Genomic DNA, 17272 nt, shown 5'->3' with positions numbered 1-17272 from the left:
TGTTTGGGTAAACTCCTAGAGTTGGTGATGGACAGGGAAGCCTGGTGTGCTGCAGTCCATGGGGTCTCAAGGAGTCTGACACGACTGAGCAACTGAACTGATACTGATCACACAAATGCAATGATTTTTCATTATCTGCAAATCAATGTGATATGTAACACATTAAAAAATTTAAGAATAAAAACCATATGATTATCTCAATAGATGCCTTTGATGAAATTCAACATCCATTTATGATTAAGAAACTCTCCAGAAAGTGGGCTTAGAGGGAACATACCTCAACATAATAAAGGCTATATATGACACCTTAGCTAACATTATATTCAACAGAGAAGATGAAAGCATTTTCTCTAGTATCAGGCAAAGAACAAGGATGCCCACTCTTGCCATTTTTATTCAACACAGTCTGGGAAATCCTGAACACAGCAATCAGAAAAGAAATTTTAAAAAATCCACATTGGAGAGAACAAGATGGTGGAGGAGTAGGTGGATGTGGAGTACATCTCCCTGCACAGATACATCAGGAATACACCTTCAGACACAGAAGTGCATGCAGAAAACCAGCACTGAACTACAAAGTAGGACCCCACGCAGAGTGCTCCTTTAAGTGTCTGGTGCACCGAACTACAGAGTAGGACTTTACCTAGTGTGCCACTTTAAGTGCCTGACGCACTGATCTACAGAGTAGGACCCCAGCCAGGGGCGCCCTCTATGTGTCTAAAGCACTGAACAACAGAGAAGGATCCCAGGCAAGGGAGCCCTCTAAGTGCCTGAACAGGCAGAGCTATGGAGAAAGACTGGCCAAAAAGGCCTTCTGATGGCCAGCTACAAGAGGCTAGAAAAAACAGTCTGATAGGGCCATAACTCCTGCAGTGGAGTCAGTCCATGTCCCTGAACACTTGGTGCCACCAGGGTCCCCGCAAGCCAAGCAGCTGTGCCACCTTCATGCTAAACTCTCATTGAGGCATAGCTGCCACAGGCAAAAAGTCTTGCATCTATGCACACAGGGTCACTTTGGTAGTGTCAGACTCCTTGTGACCCTGCAGATTGTGGCCTACCAGGCTTTTCTGTCAGGGAGGGGTTTCTCCAGGCAAGAATACTGGAGCGTATTGGCCAATACTGGTTGCCATACCCTTCTAGAGCACTATATTTCCTGCTGCCCTAGCCACCAACTCCCCTGAGTACCTGGTACTACAAGAACCCCTGCAACCCAAGCAGCTGTACCACCTCCATACCTGGGCCTCACAGGGGCAAACCCAAGTCCTCCAAGGCAGCCTCAGGAGCAAACTCCAGTGGATGACCCACATGCAGAGGTGGAAATAAAACCACAATTGAAACCCAGGGGTAGAGTGGCTAAGGAATAGGACCCAAAATCTTTCCACCAGCTGTACAAGATGAAGATTAAATCCACACAATCAACTAGGAAGACTCTGTGTGTATGGAATATATAAGGTCATTGAGAGCTCCCACAAAAGAAAATGCACTAGTTCTGATAGCTGTGGACATTGGAGGCAAGAACACACAAGTCGGACCAGATTAGAACCTGAGCTGCCCCCACAGCAGGTCCAGAGATCAGCACAGTGTTGGAGGGCCTCCTAGGGTAGTGAGGTGGACCTGACTCCCAGCAAGGGGGAAAGGACTCTGACGGTAGTGACTCAAGAAAAACATTTATTATTGTTTTGACTTGTTCTGTAGATTCTTTTGGATTTTTTTTTTTCATTTTTGTCCCCCTCTGTTGTAGTTATCGATTTTATTGGCACTATGAAATCTAAGCTTTTGAGCAGTTTTTTTTTTCTCAGTCACATTTCTTATTGTTGTTATAAATCTCTGCCTCTACATTGGGCTTTTGCAGTTCTGTGGAGTTTCTTTTTTTCTCTTTTTTTAATTTTTTAAACCTATTATTTTTCTACATTTATTCCTTTGTTTGCTTTTCCTACTGTTCTTTTCCCCTTGCACTTAATTTTAATGTATATAAATCTTCTTCATCTACCTCTATTTAACTGTGCATATCTATTCTTTCTTTCCTTTCCTCTCAACATATTTCTCAGTTGGGTTTTCATTGTTTTATTCCCCACTTGAGGATCACAATAAACTGTGGAAAATTCTGAAAGAGATGGGAATACCAGATCACCTGATCTGCCTCTTGAGAAATTTGTATGCAGGTCAGGAAGAAACATATATGATAAGCCTACAGCAAACATTATTCTCTGCGGTGAAAAACTGAAAGCATTCCCCCTAAGATCATGAATAAGACAAGGGTGTCCACTTTCATCACTTTTATTCAACACAGTTCTGGAAGTCCTAGCTACAGCAATCAGAGAAGAAAAAGAAATAAAAGGAATCCAGATCAGAAAAGAAGAAGTAAAGCTCTCACTGCAAATGACATGATACTGTACCTAAAACGTCCTAAAGATATCATCAGAAAATTACTAGAGCTAATCATGAATTTAGAAAAGCTGCAAGATACAAAATCAATACACAGAAATTACTTGCATTTCTATATACTAACAATGAAAAATCAGAAAGAGAAATTAAGGAATAAATCCCATTTACCACTGTAACAAAAAGAATTAAATATCTAGGAATAAACTTAACTAAGGAGACAAAAGAACTGTACACAGAAAATTATAAGACACTAATGAAAAAAATCAAAGACAGCATAAACAGATGGAGAGATATTCCATGTTCTTGGGTTGGAAGAATCAGTATTGTGAAAATGACTATACTACCAAATGCAATCTACAGACTCAATGTGATCCCTATCAAATTCTCCGTGGCATTTTTCACAGAACTAGAACAAAAACTTTCACAATTCATATGGAAACACAAAAGACCCCTGAATGGCCAAAGCAGTCTTCAGAAAGAAGAACAGACCTGGAGCAATCAACCTGCCTGACTTCAGATTATACTACAAAGCTATAGTCATCAAGACAGTGTGGTACTGTCACAAAAAAAAAAAAAAAAAAGGAAAGGAAAGAAATATAGACCAATGGAACAAGACAGAAAGCCCAGAAATAAATCCATGCATCTATGGGTACCTTATTTTGACAAAGGAGACAGGAATAGAGCAAAGACAGTCTCTTCAATAAATGGTGCTGGAAAAACTGGACAGCTACTTGAAAAAGAATGAAATTAAAACACTTCCTAACACCATACGCAAAGATAAACCCAAAATGGATTGAAGACCTACATGTAAGACTAGCAACTAGAAAACTCGTAGAAGAAAACAGAGGCATAACACTTGATTCCAAGTGTTCGATAAAAAAGCAAGATCCTCTACGACTCACCTCTTAAGAGTAATGGAAATAAAAACAGAAGTAAACAAGTGGGACCTGATTAAACTTAAAAGATTTTGCACAGCAAAGGAAACTATAAGCAAGGTGAAAAGACAACCCTCAGAATGGGATAAAATAATAGCAAATGAAACAACTGGCAAGGGCTTAATTTCCAAAATATACAAGCAGCTCATACAACTCATTGCCAGAAAAACAAACAACCCAATCAAAAACAGATATTTTTCCAAAGAAGACATTACAGATGGCTAACAAACACATGAAAAGATGCTCAACATAACTAATTATGAGAAATGCAAATCACAACTACAATGAGCTATCACCTCACACCGTTCAGAGTGGCCATCATCAAAACGTCTACAAACAATAAATCCTGGAGAGGGTGTGGAGAAAAGGGAATGCTTCTGCACTGCTGGTGGGAATGTAAACTGATACAGCCACTATGGAAGATGGTATGGAGATTCCTTAAAAAACTAGGAATAAAACCACCATGTGACGCAGCAATCCCACTCCTAGGTATATACCCTGAGGAAACCAGGGTTGAAAAAGACACATGTATCCCATTGTTCATTGTGGCACTATTTACAATAGCTAGAACATAGAAGCAACCTAGATGTCCACTGACAGATGAATGGATAAAGAAGTTCAGGTACATACACACAATGAAATATTAGTCATAAAAAGGAACACAATTGAGTCAGTTCTGATGAGGTGGATGAACCTATAACATATTATACAAAGTGAAGTGAGTCAGAAAAAGAAAGATGAATATTGTATTCTAATGTATATATATGAAATCTAGAAAAATGATACTGAAGAATTTATTTATAAGGCAGCAATGGAGAGACAACCCAGATAGTCACGATGGTGTGATCATTCATTTAGAGCCAGACATCCTGGAATGTGAAGTCAAGTGGGCCTTAGAAAACATCACTATGAACAAAGCTAGTGGAGGTGATGGAATTCCAGTTGAGCTATTTCAAATCCTGAAAGATGATGCTGTAAAAGTGATGCACTCAATATGCCAGCAAATTTGAAAAACTCAGCAGTGGCCACAGGACTGGAAAAGGTCAGTTTTCATTCCAATCCCAAAGAAAGGCAATCCCTAAGAATGCTCAAACTACTGCACAATTGCACTCATCTCACACGCTAGTAAAGTAATGCTCAAAATTCTCCAAGCCAGGATTCAGCAGTACGTGAACCATGAACTTTCAGATGTTCAAGCTGGCTGTAGAAAAGGCAGAGGAATCAGAGATCAAATTGCCAACATTCGCTGGATCATAGAAAAAGCAAGAGAGTTTCAGAAAAACTGAAAAATCTATTTCTGCTTTATTGACTATGCTTTCAAAGCCTTTGACAATAAACTGTGGAAAATTCTGAAAGAGACGGGAATACCAGACCACCTGACCTGCCTCTTGAGAAACCTGTATGCAAGTCAGGAGGCAACAGTTGGAACTGGACATGGAACAACAGACTGGTTCCAAATAGGAAAAGGAGTACATCAAGGCTGTATATTGTCACCCTGTTTATTTAACTTATATGCAGAGTACATCATGAGAAACCCTGGGCTGGAAGAAGCACAAGCTGGAATCAAGATTGCCGGGAGAAATATCAATAACCTCAGATATGTACATGACACCACCCTTATGGCAGAAAGTGAAGAAGAACTAAAGAGCCTCTTGATGAAAGTGAAAAAGTTGAGAGTGAAAAAGTTGGCTTAAGCCTCAACATTCAGAAAACTAACATCATGGCATCTGGTTCCATCACTTCATGGCAAATAGATGGGGAAACAGTGGAAATTGTGGCTGACTTTATTTTTTTGGGCTCCAAAATCACCGCGGATAGTGACTGCAGCCGTGAAATTAAAAGACGCTTACTCCTTGGAAGGAAAGTTATGACCAACCTAGACAGCATATTAAAAAGCAGAGACATTACTTTGTCAACAAAGGTCCATCTAGTCAAGGCTTTGTTTTTTCCAGTAGTCATATATGGATGTGAGAGTTGGACTATAAGGAAAGCTGAGTGCCAAAAAATTGATGCTTTTGACCTGTGGTGTTGGAGAAGACTCTTGAGAGTCCCTTGGACTGCAAGGAGATCCAACCAGTCCATCTTAAAGGAGATCAGTCCTGGGTGTTCATTAGAAGGAGTGATGTTGAAACTGAAACTCCAGTATTTTGGCCACCTGATGTGAAGAGCTGACTCATTTGAAAAGACCCTGATGTTGGGAAGGATTGAAGGCAGGAAGAGAAGGGGATGACAGAGGATGAGATGGTTGGATGGCATCACCGACTCAATGGACATGAGTTTGGATAAACTCTGGGAGTTGATGATGGACAGGGAGGCCTGGCATGCTGCAGTTCATGGGGTCGCAAAGAGTCGGACATGACTGAGCTACTGAACTGAACCGAATGGAGAAACAGACGTAGAGAATAAACTAATGGACATGGGGAGAGGGGAGGAGAGGTTGAGATGTATGGAAACAGTAACATAGAAACTTAATTACCACATGTAAAATTGATAGCCAACAGGAATTTGCTGTATCGATCAGGAAACTCAAACAGGGGCTCTGTATCAATCTAGAGGGGTGAGATGAGGTGGGAGATGGGAATGAGATTCAAAAGGGAGGGGATATATGTATACCTGTGGTTGACTCATGTTGAGGTTTGACATAAAACAACAAAATTCTGTAAATCAATTATCCTTCAATAAAAAATAAATTAAAAAAATCCAAATTGGAAAGGAAGTAAAACTGTGATTCTTTGCAGATGACACGGTGACATACACAGAAAATCCTAACCATGCCACCAGAAAACTACTAGAGCTCATTTTGAATCTGGTAAAGTTGGAGGATACAAAACTAATATAGAGTAATCTGTTGCATTTCTATATGCTTACAATGAACTATCTGAAAGAGAAATTAAGGAAATAATCTATCTAATTTACCATCACTTCAAAAAGAATAAAATACCTAGGAATAAACCTATATAAGGAGGCAAAAGAACTTCACTAGGAAAACTATAAGACACTAATGAAATGAAGAAAACTCAAACAGATGGAAAGATATACCATGTTCTTGGATTGGAAGAATTAATATTCTTAAAATGAAAATACAGGACAATCTACAGATTCCATGCAACCCCTATCAAAACACACTGCAGCCACTGTGGAAAACAGTAGGGTAAGTTCCTAAAATGTAAAACAGAACTTCCATATGACCCAATAATTCCACTCCTAGGTATAGTTGATTTACAATTCTATAGATATATATGTATATGTGTGTGTGTGTGTGTGTGTGTTGTTTTATTCAATATTTAAATTGAAGTATATAGTTTTATACTATTGATGTATACTATTATACACCAATTTTTAAACTGGTATACTATTTAAAATTGATGTATACTATTACACACTATATATTACAGGTATACAATACAGTAATTCACAATTTTTAAAGATTATATTCCAATTATACTTATACCAGAGAAGGCAATGGCACCCCACTCCAGTACTCTTGCCTGGAAAATCCCATGGATGGAGGAGCCTGGAAGGCTGCAATCCATGGGGTCGCTGAGAGTCGGACACGACTGAGCGACTTCACTTTCACTTTTCACTTTCATGCATTGGAGAAGGAAATGGAAACACACTCCAGTGTTCTTGCCTGGAGAATCCCAGGGATGGGGAAGCCTGGTGGGCTGCCGTCTATGGGGTCGCACAGAGTCGGACACAACTGAAGCGATTTAGCAGCAGCAGCAGCAGCAGCATGTACAGATGTGAGAGCTGGACCATAAAGAAGGCTGAACGTTGAATTGATGCTTTGTGGTACCGGAGAAGACTGTTAAGAGTCCCTTGGACAGCAAAAAGATCAAACCAGTCAATCTGAAAGGAAATCAACCCTGAATATTCACTGGAAGGACTAATACTGAAGCTGAAGCTCCATTACTTTGGCCACCTGATATGAAAAGCCTACTCATTAGAAAAGACCCTGATGCTGGAAAAGATCGAAGGCAGGAGGTGAAGGGAATGACAGAGGATGAGATGATTGGATGGCATTACCGACTCAATGGACATGAGTTTGAGTAAACTCTGGGAGATAGTGAAGGACAGGGAAGCCTGGTATGCTGCAGTCCATGGGGTTTCAAAGAGTCAGACATGACTGAGTGACTGAACAACAAGAATATACCTATCAATAATCACTTTAAAGTAAATAAATTAAATTCCCAAATCAAAAAACATATGAATATATTAAAATAAACACACACACATGCACGTGCACGCACACCCCTACATGCTGCCTACAAGAGACCATTTCAAATCCAAAGACACAGACTGAAGGTGAAGGGATCCAAAAAGACACTCCATGCAAGTGGAAACCAAAAGAAACATAGAATAGTGGTACTTCTATCAGACAAATAAAATTTGAAATATAACCATGATAAGTGACAAAGAATGGTATTACATAAAGATAAAAGGGTCAATTCAACCAGAGGATGTAACATTATACACTCAGTATAGGAGCAATAAATATACAAACCAACTGTTAACTGACCTAAAGGAAGAAATATACAGCAATAAAGTAGGAGATTTTAATACCCCCACTTACATCAACAAATAGAGCATTCAAACTGAAAATCAATAAGAAAGCATTGTCAGGAATTTCCTTGTGGTCCAGTGGTTAGGACTCCATGCTTTCACTGCCGAGAGTGTAGGTTCAATCCTTGGTTAGGGAATTAAGATCCCACTAGCCATGTGGTGTGGCCAAAAACAATAACAAAATCAAACAAAAAACATAAGAAAGTATCATATTTAAATGGTATATTTGATCATATTAACTTGACAAATACATATAAGTAGATAGAACATTCCATCCAAAATAATTAGGATACAGATTCTTCTCAAGTGCACATGGAACATTCTCCAGAAGAGATTGTATGTTAGGCCACAAAACAAGTTTTAACAAATTTAGGTAGATTAAAATCATATTAACTATCTTTTCCAACCACAACATTATGAAAGTAGAAATCAATTACAAGAAGAAAACTGGAAAATTTACAAATATGTGAAGATTATATAACATGCTACTGAACAACCAATGGATCAAGAAAGAAATCAAAACCAAAATTAAAATAGTACCCTGAGACAAAAGAAAATGGATATACCACATACTGAAATTTATGGGATGCAGTGAAAGCTATTTTACAAGGAAAGTTCATAGTAATAAATGCCTACTTTACAAATAAGAAAAATCTCAAACCAGTAACAAATTTATATTCCAAGGAACTAGAAAAAGAAGTACAAAATCCAAGTAATACAGCAGTATTACTCAGCCATTAAAAAGAATACATTTGAATCAGTTCTAATGAGGTGGATGAAACTGGAGTCTATTATACAGAGTGAAGTAAGCCAGAAGGAAAAACACCAATACAGTATACTAACGCATATATATGGAATTTAGAAAGATGCTAACAATAACCCTGTGTACGAGACAGCAAAAGAGACACTGATGTATAGAACAGTCTTATGGACTCTGTGGGAGAGGGAGAGGGTGGGAAGATTTGGGAGAATGGCATTGAAACATGTAAAATATCATGTATGAAACGAGATGCCAGTCCAGGTTCGATGCACGATACTGGATGCTTGGGGCTAGGGCACTGGGATGACCCAGAGGGATGGTATGGGGAGGGAGGAGAGAGGAGGGTTCAGGATGGGGAACACATGTATACCTGTGGCAGATTCATTTTGATATTTGGCAAAACTAATACAATTATGTAAAGTTTAAAAATAAAATTAAAAAAAATTAAAAAAATAAAATAAAATAAAATTATAGCAGATAAGAAAGAAAATAAAAATAAATTCTTAAATAAAAAAAAAGAAAATAAATGAAATGGAAGCTAACAAGACGTCAAAAAAAACAAAAAATCAATAAAACCAAGAAGTGGCTCTTTGAAATGATAAACAAAACTGACAATTAGCTAGACTCACAAAGAAAAAAGATAGAAGGCTCAAATTAATAAAAGAAGAAATATGACATCTGGTATCACAGAGATACAAAGGATCAGAAGTGACTACCATGACAATTATACAGCTATAGTATAAATTAATAAATAACTACAATATTAGTTATTGTAGAATAATATTAATATTGAGAATAAATTAATCAATAACTACAACATACAATCTTCTAAGATTGAATCACGAGGAAACAAAAATTGAACACACTCATTACTACTATCAAGGATAATGAATCTGTAATTTTAAAACTCCTTACAAACAAAAGTACAGGACCAGGACACTTTCCTGCTGAATTCTACCCAATATTCACAGAAGGATTAATACCAATTCTTCTGAAACTCTTTCAAACAATAGAACAGAAGGCAGTATTTCCAAACTCATTTTACAACACCAGCATTATTCAGATACTAAAACCAAAGACACAACAATAAAAGAAAATTACAAATATCCCTGATAAACAAAGATGCAAAAATAACAAAATATTAGCAAACTGATTCTAACAATCTATTAAAAGGATCATACAACATGAGCAAGAGGAATTTCTACCAGGGGTGCATAAATGATTCATTATCTAGAAATTAGTCAATGAGGTATACCACATTAACAAAATGAATAATTTGGAAGATCATCTCAGTAACTGTAAAAAAAACTGAAAGCATTTCACAAAATCCAACATTTATGATAAAAGCTCTCAATTAAGTGGGTATAGAGGGAAGGAAAATACTCAACATAAAACTGGCCATGTGTGATAAACCCATAGATAACATCACACTCAAAAGTGAAAAGCTGAAAGCAATTCCTTTAAGATCAAAAATAAGAAAAGGATGCCCATTCTTGCTGTTTTTATCCAACATATTAATGGAATTCCTAGACAGAGCAATTTGGCAAAAAACAAACAAAAGGTGTCTACATTGGAAAAGAGGAAATAAATCTGTCACCATATTCAGATGGCATGATAGAGAAAACCCTAAAGACTAACCCAAAACTGTTAGAATAAATAAAGTTGCAGGATATACAACTGATGAATAGCAATCTATTGTATTTTTACATACTAAAAATGAACTATCTAAAAGAGAAGTCAAGAAAGCAATCCCATTTGCAATTGCATCAAAAAGAATACAATACCTAGGAATAAATTTAACCAAGGAGGTGAAAGACTTATACACCAAAAACTATATGATACTGATGGAATAAGACAGAAATAAGTGGAAAGATAGTCTATGCTCATAGATTGGAAGAATTAATATTGTTAAAATGTCCATACTATACAAAACAATCTATAGAATCCATGAAATCTATCAAAATTCCAATGACATTTTTCACAGAAATAAAAGAAATAATTCTCAAATTTGTATGGGACCACAAAAGACGCTGAATAGTCAGAGGAATCTTGAAAAAGAATAACAAAGCTGGAGGCACCATGTGCCCAATTTCATATTATAGTTGTCATATTCTATGGCAATTAAATCAGTATGAGATGTGGGGAGGAAAACAGACATATGGATTAATGGAACCAAGTAGAGAACCCAGAGGTAAACACACATACACATGGTCAATCAATTTATGATGAAGGAGCCTCAAATATACAACAGAGAAAAGACAATCTCTTCAATAAATGGTTTTGGGAACCTGGAAAATCACATGCAAAGTATGAAACTGGACCATTTTCTTACACCATATACAAAAATGAATTCCAAATGAATTAAACACTTGAATGTAAGACATGAAACTATAAAACTTCTAAAAGAAACACAGACAATAAGCTTAACGTAGGTCTTACTGAATTTGGGTGTCTGACATCAACAACAAAAATAAAGTGGAATTACATCAAACTAAAAAGTTCTGCACATCAAAGGAAACCATCAACATAATGAAATGGCACCCTACTAAATGGGAGAAAACATCTAAAAATCACTTATCTAAAAAAGGGTTAATATCCAAAAATACATAAAGAACTCATACAACTCAATTGCAACACAAACAAAAAAACTGAATCAATCTGAGTTAAAAATGAACAGCTGATCTGAATAGCCATTCTATGAAAGAAAACATACAGGTGGCCAACAGATACATGAAAAGATGCTCAACATCACTAATCATCATAGAAATACAAATCAAAACCAAAATGAGATATTACTGCACACCTGTCAGAATTGTTATTAGCTAAAAAACAAGAAATAACAAGTATTAGCATGAATGCAGATAAAAGGGGGAACCCTTGCACACCGTTGATGAGAATGTAAATTGGTGAAGCCATTATGGAAAAGAGTATGGCAGTTCCTCAAAAAATCTAAAACTAGGCCTACCAGATGATCCAGGCAATACGCACTTCTAGATATTTTTCCAAAATAAATGACAACACTAACTAGAGAAGATATATGTATCCTATGTTCACTGCAGCATTATTTACATTAGTCAAGATGTGGAAACAGTCTGTATATCCATTGATGGGTAATGGATAAATAAAACATCACATACGTACATATATTCCCTGGTGTCTCAGACAGTAAAGAATCTGCATGCAACGCGGGAGACCTGGGTTCAACTCCTGGGCTGGAAAAATCCCCTTGAGAAGGGAATGGCAACTCACTCCAGTATTCTTGCCTGGAAAACTCCATGGACAGAGGAGCCTGGCAGGGTACAGTCCATGAGGTCGCAAAGAGTCAGACATGACTGTACAACTAACATTTACACACACACACACATATACAGACAGTAGAATATTATTCAGACATGAAAAATAATGAAACTTTTCCATTTGTGACAACATGGATGGATCTTGAGAGCGCTGTGCTAAGTCAAATAAGTCAGACAGGGAAAGACAAATACCATACAATCTTACTCATACGTGGAATCTAAAACAAAATGAAAACTGTGCTCATAGATACAGAGAACAGATTGGTAGTTGCCAGAGGCATGGATTTGCGGGTGGGCAAAACGGGCGACAGGAATCAAAAGGTACAAACTTCTATTTTAAACAATTCCAAGTGGTGTAAAGTACAGCACAGTGACCACAGTTAATAATACTGCATTGCATAGTTGAAAGCTGCTACTACAGCAAATCTTAAAAGTTCTCGTCACAAGAAAAAAATTCTGTAATTATGTACAATGTTATTAACTAGATTTATTGTGGCGATTCAGTAACAGTATATACAAAATACTGACTCATTAATTTGTATACCTGAAAATGTCAATTGTATCTCAATAAAAAATTTTTAACATAAAACAATTTTATATCTGACAAGTCTACTGTATCAACTATCCTAAAGAAAAATGCAAATATTTGGATTACCTAAAACCCACAAAAATCAATACACATTTAATTTAGATTTGAATTCAAGATGTTAATGAACTGATACATCCAAAAGGAACAATTCTAAGTAAAAAAAAAAAAAAAAAAAAAGGCATAGAAAAATTTTAAAAATACAAATAAAGCTAATATTATAAAAGGGTAAATTTCTTACTGCACATATTACTGTTTCTATTTTGGTTATTTCTTACCTGTGGATATGTAATTTTATCATTTGTTTTTTGTCCACCTGAATCTCCCACTACTGCTTTTCTTGTTTCATTTTCCAATAGTATATATTTTGAATCTTCACCTTTAACTTTTAATTTACCAGTACCCATTTCTGTGGTTGTCTTGGTCTTTGCCTCACTTTTAAGAAACTCCTTTTCTTGATTTAGGAAATAGGCAAGTTGCTGCTTAGCTCTTTCAGCTTCCTGTTTTTAAAAGAGTAACTGTCAAGTATCATTTCTGTGACATTTTCCTGCCAATATTATAATTTTCAGGAATCTTCATATATTCATGCCCATACTAATTCTCAATTTTATTTTTACAGAGTAAAAGAAAGCTAAATTAAACCACTGGTATAATACATAGTTTAACAGATCCATAATTAAAATTAAAAACTATGAAGAAATCTCTTCTACTTAAACAGCTATTTTTATACCCAAGAGGTTCTCCTGCCCAGTTTTTTAAGGTTCTAGTTATAATATAGGCACAATAAAAGTTAATAAAATGCATACATTATAGAAGGTGATAGAATGTACCCAAGATAATTAAGACCTATAATATCAAATAGTAAATGTGAAAAATAATTTATTTCTTCTAGAATTAAATCTTTCTTTAAAAGTCACTTTTAATAAATTTTAGTTTCATAAAATTAAGTTACTTGTATAAAAGAACACATAAATCAATAAAAAAAGTTCACAATCTCCCTACAAACAGAAAATGTACTGTTGACATATATACTTTTAAATTATTTCTAAATATGCTAGTGCTGATGCTGCTGCTAAGTCACTGCTAAGTCGTGTCTGACTCTGTGCGACCCCACAGACGGCAGCCCACCAGGTTCCCCCGTCCCTGGGATTCTCCAGGCAAGAACACTGGAGTGGGTTGCCATTTCCTTCTCCAATGCATGAAAGTGAAAAGTCAAAGTGAAGTCACTCAGTCGTGTCCGACTCTTAGCAACCCCATGGACTGCAGCCCACCAGGCTCCTCTGTCCATATACATATATAAATTTTAAATTTTTATCCAGATTGGATCATACTATACACACACATATGACATCTTTTCATTAAATAATGTCACAGTAAGTTCTCATTGGAGAAGGCAACAGCAACCCACTCCACTTTTCTTGCCTGGGGAATCCCATGGACAGAGGAGCCTGGCAGGCTACAGTCCACAGGGTTGCAAGAATCGGACATGACTTAGCAACTGAAGAAAAAGAGAGATATTCCCATGATGATAAATATACATCCAAATTAGAACAGCTAACAGTAATGAAGTTGCTCAGTCCTGTCTGACTCTGTGACCCCATGGACTGTACAGTCCATGGAATTCTCTAGGCCAGAATACTGGAGTGGGTAGCCTTTCCCTTCTCCAGGGGATCTTCCCAACCCAGGGATTGAACCCAGGTCTCCCCAACTGCAGGTGAATTCTTTATCAGCTGAGCTACCAGGGAAGCCCTAGGTAACAAGTAAATTTTAATAATATATCTTAACTAATTTAGCAAATTGCTTATCAATGGATATATTGGAAATTTTAAAACTTTTGCTATTAAAAATTTCCCATTCTACATACTTGTACAAACTTTGTACACTTTATTATTTACAATAAATTTTAGAAGTGGAATGGTTCACTGTAAAGACTATGTCTTTCCAAGACTTTCTCTATATATTTTCTTCCAGAGAAGTATCAATCCATACTGACAATAGAAGTATATGAAAGACCTGCTCATCTCAACATAAATCTACAAATATTAAATATTTCTGTTCCTTCAATTAAAAAAAATAGTAGGTAAAATATATCTGTACTGCTGCTATTTTAATGTTTTTTATTTGGCTGTACTGAGTCTTAGCTGTAGCACATAGGATCTTCATTGCCCTGTGCAGGATCTTTGAAGCATGTGAGCTCTTAGCTGCAGCCTGCAGGATCTAGTTCCCTAACCAGGGATTGAACCCAGCACCCCTGCGCTGGAAGCATGGAGGCTTAACCACTGAACCACCCTCTCTCTGTTATTTTTAAATTGCATTTACTTGGTAATTCATAGAGCTGAATATATTTGTATGCATTTATTGGCAATGCGTGTTTCTCAATTGACGTGCCTATGTCCTTTTTCTATTGAGGAGGAAGACTATCCATATTTTCTGTAGATATGTAAAAGACTTTGATATGGAACACTTTATAAAGATCTTCCATTTATCTTTATATCTTACAAAATTTTAACCATAATAGTTTTATTTTATATATATATATAGCCAAATATATTAACATATTCTTTTTTGGTATAATGCTTCGAAAGCCCTGCTTTAGCCAAGACATGTAATTGTTATTCAGTGTTTCTTCCAATTTATGGACTTCCCTGGTGGCTCAGACAGTAAAGCATCTGTCTACAATGTGAGAGACCTGGGTTCGATCCCTGGGTTGGGAAGATTCCCTGGAGAAGGAAATCGCAACCCACTCCAGTACTCTTGCCTTGAAAATCCCATGGACGGAGGAGCCTGGTGCAGGCTACTATCCATGGGGTTGCAAAGAGTCGGGCACAACTGAGCAACTTCACTTACTACATAGTTCACTTGTATGCCTAAATCTTAAATCAATTTGTAATTTGTTTCAGTATATTAAATCAACTAGAAATCACAAGTTTTTCATAGTAGTTTACTTTTGTGACTTTTATCCTTCTATAAAAAAATTTATTTAATAAGCAAAACAATAAAATACAAAATTATTATATTCATTTGAATCTGTTTCTGGACTTTTCACTCAGTACAAAATTTGGAACCACACTGCTTTAGTAATATATTTTTATGTCTTATATTAATTTTTGATGAGCAAATAATTGTTCTGTAAAATAACCAGGTTCTTATCTCAATATATCTTATAATTCTGCTAAGCTCAAAAAGACTCCATCTATATCTTGAAATAAATTGCTTTAAGTGTGTACATCAGTTCTCTCTCTAGCTTACTATTTTGGAGAGAATAAATATCAAATTTTATCAATATATTTCTACTACATTAGTTGTGTCCGACTCTTTGCGACCCCATGGGCTGTAGCCTATCAGGCTCCTCTGTCCATGGGATTCTCCAGGCAAGAGTACTGGAGTGGGTTGCCATTTTCTTCTCCAGGGGATCTTCCCGACCCAGTGATCAAACCTGGGTCTCCCAGTGAAAATACTATAAGCTGGCAAAACAATATAATATATAGATTCTTGCTTTACAAACTAAAAATTATTCATTTAAAAAGTTGTTTAAGGATATTTTCTTCAATTTTTCACAATATGAAGGAACATGACATCTTTTACCTGTAAAGCTTGTTTCAGTTGTTCCCGAAGAACTTTGTTCTCAATTTCCAGAGCATGTGCTACTTTCTAGGATGTAATATGGGGTGGGGGAGAAAAGTATTCATTTTTTAAACTAATTTATTGTCATAATTATTATCTTTCTAAAACCCATAGATAGTCAAGATGATGACTTGAGCACAAACATTTACTACACACTTCTTAGGCATAATGACAGATAACTTATAGCTCAGTTGGTGAAGAATCTGCCTGCAATATAGGAGACCCTGTTTCAATTCCTGGGTTGGGAAGATCCCCTGGAGAAGGGCTAGGCTACCAACTCCAGTATTCTTGGGCTTCCTTAGTGGCTCAGCTGATAAAAGAATCCACTTGCAATGTGGGAGACCTGGGCTCAAATCCCTGACCCTGAGATGGGAAGATCTCCTGGAGAAGGGAATGGCTACCCACTCCAGTATTCTTGCCTAGAGAATTCCATAGACTGTTTAGTCTGTGGGGTTACACAGAGTTGGACAGTGACTTTCACTTCCACTTTCTTAAGAATATAGCAGAATCCAGAGCTTCAGCAACATGACAATCCCAACGTCCAAGATACAATTAAGAGTAATTTGAATTTGAGACTTACTCTTAAAAGAAAATCTACAGGGAAGGTGATTGAAGACGGGGGATAGCAAGAACCTCTTCCCATGGATCAACAAACATACACCTGCAAAGAGATCAACTCCCTGTGAAAAGAACCTTAGAACTAGTCAAACACGCTCCACAACAAAGAATAAAAAGGACTACATCAAGACAGGTAGTAGAGGAAAAGAAACACTCTCACTAATAACCATACCCCCAGCATGATGGCACACAACAGAGAGGGATCTCACCAGACAGGCACTTTTGCCAGGGGAGCAAAGGGTTGGTGCCCACGTCAGGAACCTTGGCTCCTGGATCTACACCAGAGAGAGGAATCCCTGAAATGCCTGGCTTTTAAAAGCAATAGGGCTGACATCTAGTGGTCCCAAAGTGCTATAGAAAACTGAGACTCCCTCTTAAATAAGGGCTTGAAAGTGAAAGTGAAGTCGCTCAGTCATGTCCGACTCTTTGCGACCCCGTAGACTGTGGCTCATTCCATAGTTCATCGGGCACTCTATCAGATCTAGGCCTTAAATCTATTTCTCAC

General features: G+C 36.9%; 1 protein-coding gene across 1 annotated transcript in view; it reads right to left on the bottom strand.

Moving 5' to 3' along the window:
* Positions 1–17272, bottom strand: part of CCDC7 (coiled-coil domain containing 7) — a 274689-nt gene that overhangs the window by 213262 nt on the left and 44155 nt on the right. Inside the window, exons 15-16 of the mRNA XM_086334569.1 lie at positions 16111–16176; positions 12804–13025 (exon numbers count right to left, since the gene is read on the bottom strand). Coding sequence (XP_086190695.1) covers positions 12804–13025; positions 16111–16176 — 288 coding nt within the window. The remainder of the gene's footprint in view (positions 1–12803; positions 13026–16110; positions 16177–17272) is intronic.

Source organism: Bos grunniens, chromosome 13, assembly GCF_055505025.1.
Source record: "Bos grunniens cultivar Pamir isolate PY7600 chromosome 13, Bosgru_T2T1.0, whole genome shotgun sequence".
Taxonomy (NCBI): domain Eukaryota; kingdom Metazoa; phylum Chordata; class Mammalia; order Artiodactyla; family Bovidae; genus Bos; species Bos grunniens.
Note: the sequence above shows the minus strand (reverse complement) of the source record. Positions and strands in the feature narration are given on the sequence as shown.